Source organism: Kryptolebias marmoratus, linkage group LG2, assembly GCF_001649575.2.
Source record: "Kryptolebias marmoratus isolate JLee-2015 linkage group LG2, ASM164957v2, whole genome shotgun sequence".
In the NCBI taxonomy this organism is placed as follows: Eukaryota; Metazoa; Chordata; class Actinopteri; order Cyprinodontiformes; family Rivulidae; genus Kryptolebias; species Kryptolebias marmoratus.
Genome location: NC_051431.1, coordinates 33371424 through 33373321, shown reverse-complemented (window position 1 = coordinate 33373321; position 1898 = coordinate 33371424). Strand labels below are relative to the sequence as shown.

General features: G+C 37.4%; 1 protein-coding gene across 1 annotated transcript in view; it reads right to left on the bottom strand.

The window, feature by feature from the left end:
- Positions 1–1426, bottom strand: part of LOC108250034 (cytochrome c oxidase assembly protein COX19) — an 8034-nt gene extending 6608 nt beyond the window's left edge. The window contains exon 1 of the mRNA XM_017439716.3: positions 1236–1426. Within this exon, the coding sequence (XP_017295205.1) occupies positions 1236–1317 (82 nt within the window). The 5' untranslated portion in view covers positions 1318–1426. The remainder of the gene's footprint in view (positions 1–1235) is intronic.
- Positions 1427–1898: the final 472 nt, after the last annotated feature.

Sequence of the window (1898 nt, the reverse complement as noted above, 5' to 3'; positions counted from 1 at the left end):
CTGCCTGATAGTTTAATATCAGTTCAATATTAACCCACAGCTGTTGATGCTTTTGGTGACAGTCAGTTTGAAACAATTACGAGAACATTTCAACGCAATTTGGATGTAAAAGGGTATATACGGGCTGTCTCTTACGACGAAGTATTAGAGCCACTTGATGAAAATAATAAAGACGAACTTTGTTTGACGCAAAAGGACGAGAAAAAATCAATAGGTTAAAATGAAACTGGTACAATAACCTGCGGTAGCAATGCCTGCTGTAAATGAGTTAGGAACTTTGTTTTTAAAGAAATTCTTTTCACATAATCCTGTGGAAACACGTTTAATCAGCAAATGAGCTATTTATTGCTATTGTTTCAGTCAGTGTGTAATTTAAATATATCATATGAGGGAGATATGAGAAATAAAAAAACCCAGTCGTTCTTCTAAAACCTTTTATTTTATTTGCCATGGTTCAACATTTATATAGGCTTTCAGGGATTAAGTAGTGCTTTGGGATCTGTTTTATGGCATCTTGAGATCTATTTCGATCTTCCTTCGGTGATTTTCAAACTCGCAAACAGCACATAAAACCAGCAAGTTCTGCGTAATTTACAGGCTCTGTGTCAGCGGTTTTTCAAATATTATTTCACAAAAAGCAACATACAATATTAAAGCAATAAAACGTCTTTCTAGTGAGTTATTCGTGATCTCTTTAAGGATAACTTACGGAATCAGACCGTATTTTGCAAAGATTTGTAGTTCTTTAAGTTGAACTCGCATTGTTTATTTCCTGGTTCGGTAAAGGGGTCCTAAGAAGCCACGCCCACAAAAACATCTTCCTTTCCCAGCTGCCACCACCAGTTATTCTCGCCACCAGTTGTTCTATCACACCGGAGAGTGTTACACCTCGCGGGACGTCACAGACTTGAAAGTGTCAAGTTTATTTTACTTGTTTTTTTACTGCAAAACCACGGGAGACTAGTGAAAAACGGTCTCTATGCATCTCTGAAAGCAGAAATGAAGATTTGCTTTCTAAACCATGACCCTGCTGAACAATAATCGGATCGCCTTGTTGTTATGTTTGTTTGAATCACAAACACATTTGTTCTGTAAACTCACATTTCATTTTCCAGTTCTCCCTTTATTATTAGACATAATCTACACCTAACCAAACAGATTGAAAGCTATGTGGAAACTTGTGGAAGTGTTTTTAAACGTGGAGCGACCCAGCGAGGTGCTATCAGCTAACTCACCGAAATGATCCAGAGGGAAGGAGCCTTTGTCCGGAGCCCGAGCTTTAAAACTCTTCGTGCCAAAGTTCATGGCGGTGGACATCTTTTATCTGTTTAAATCCTTATCTTAAAACAAAAAAGTCCGACTTAAAAATGAGAAGGGCTGACGGCAGGACCTCCACCAAAGGCACGTCTTCTTCTTCTTCTTTTGAGTTTTATTGGCGGTTGGCAAACCAACTTAAAAAGCATTTACCGCCATCTACCGAACTGGAGTGAGGACTTCAAAAATATCACAGGGAAATTTGACTTTTTTTCTTTTTCTCCTACTCTCTTTAACATTTTTCTATTTTAGTTGTTGATGTCAATGACACTGTAATCTTACTGGTCAATTTATATGGATATAATTTAAAATGTGATAATGATATTTTGCTTACTGTCTTGGAGTCTCGTCTGTCACATTGGCTCTCTGTACATCCAAATGCGTTGATAGTGATGGGGGGCGACTTCAATATTGCTCTGAACGGTCTTAAAGATAAATGGCCTCCTAAATCCAATTACTTCAAGGCTTCTAATCTGAAACAGTTTATGCTCAAATTTAATCTAATCGATATCTGGAGAGAAAAAAATCCTGATGTAAGTTCATATACATGGAGCAATAAAACGTGTACTAATGTATCTCGTATA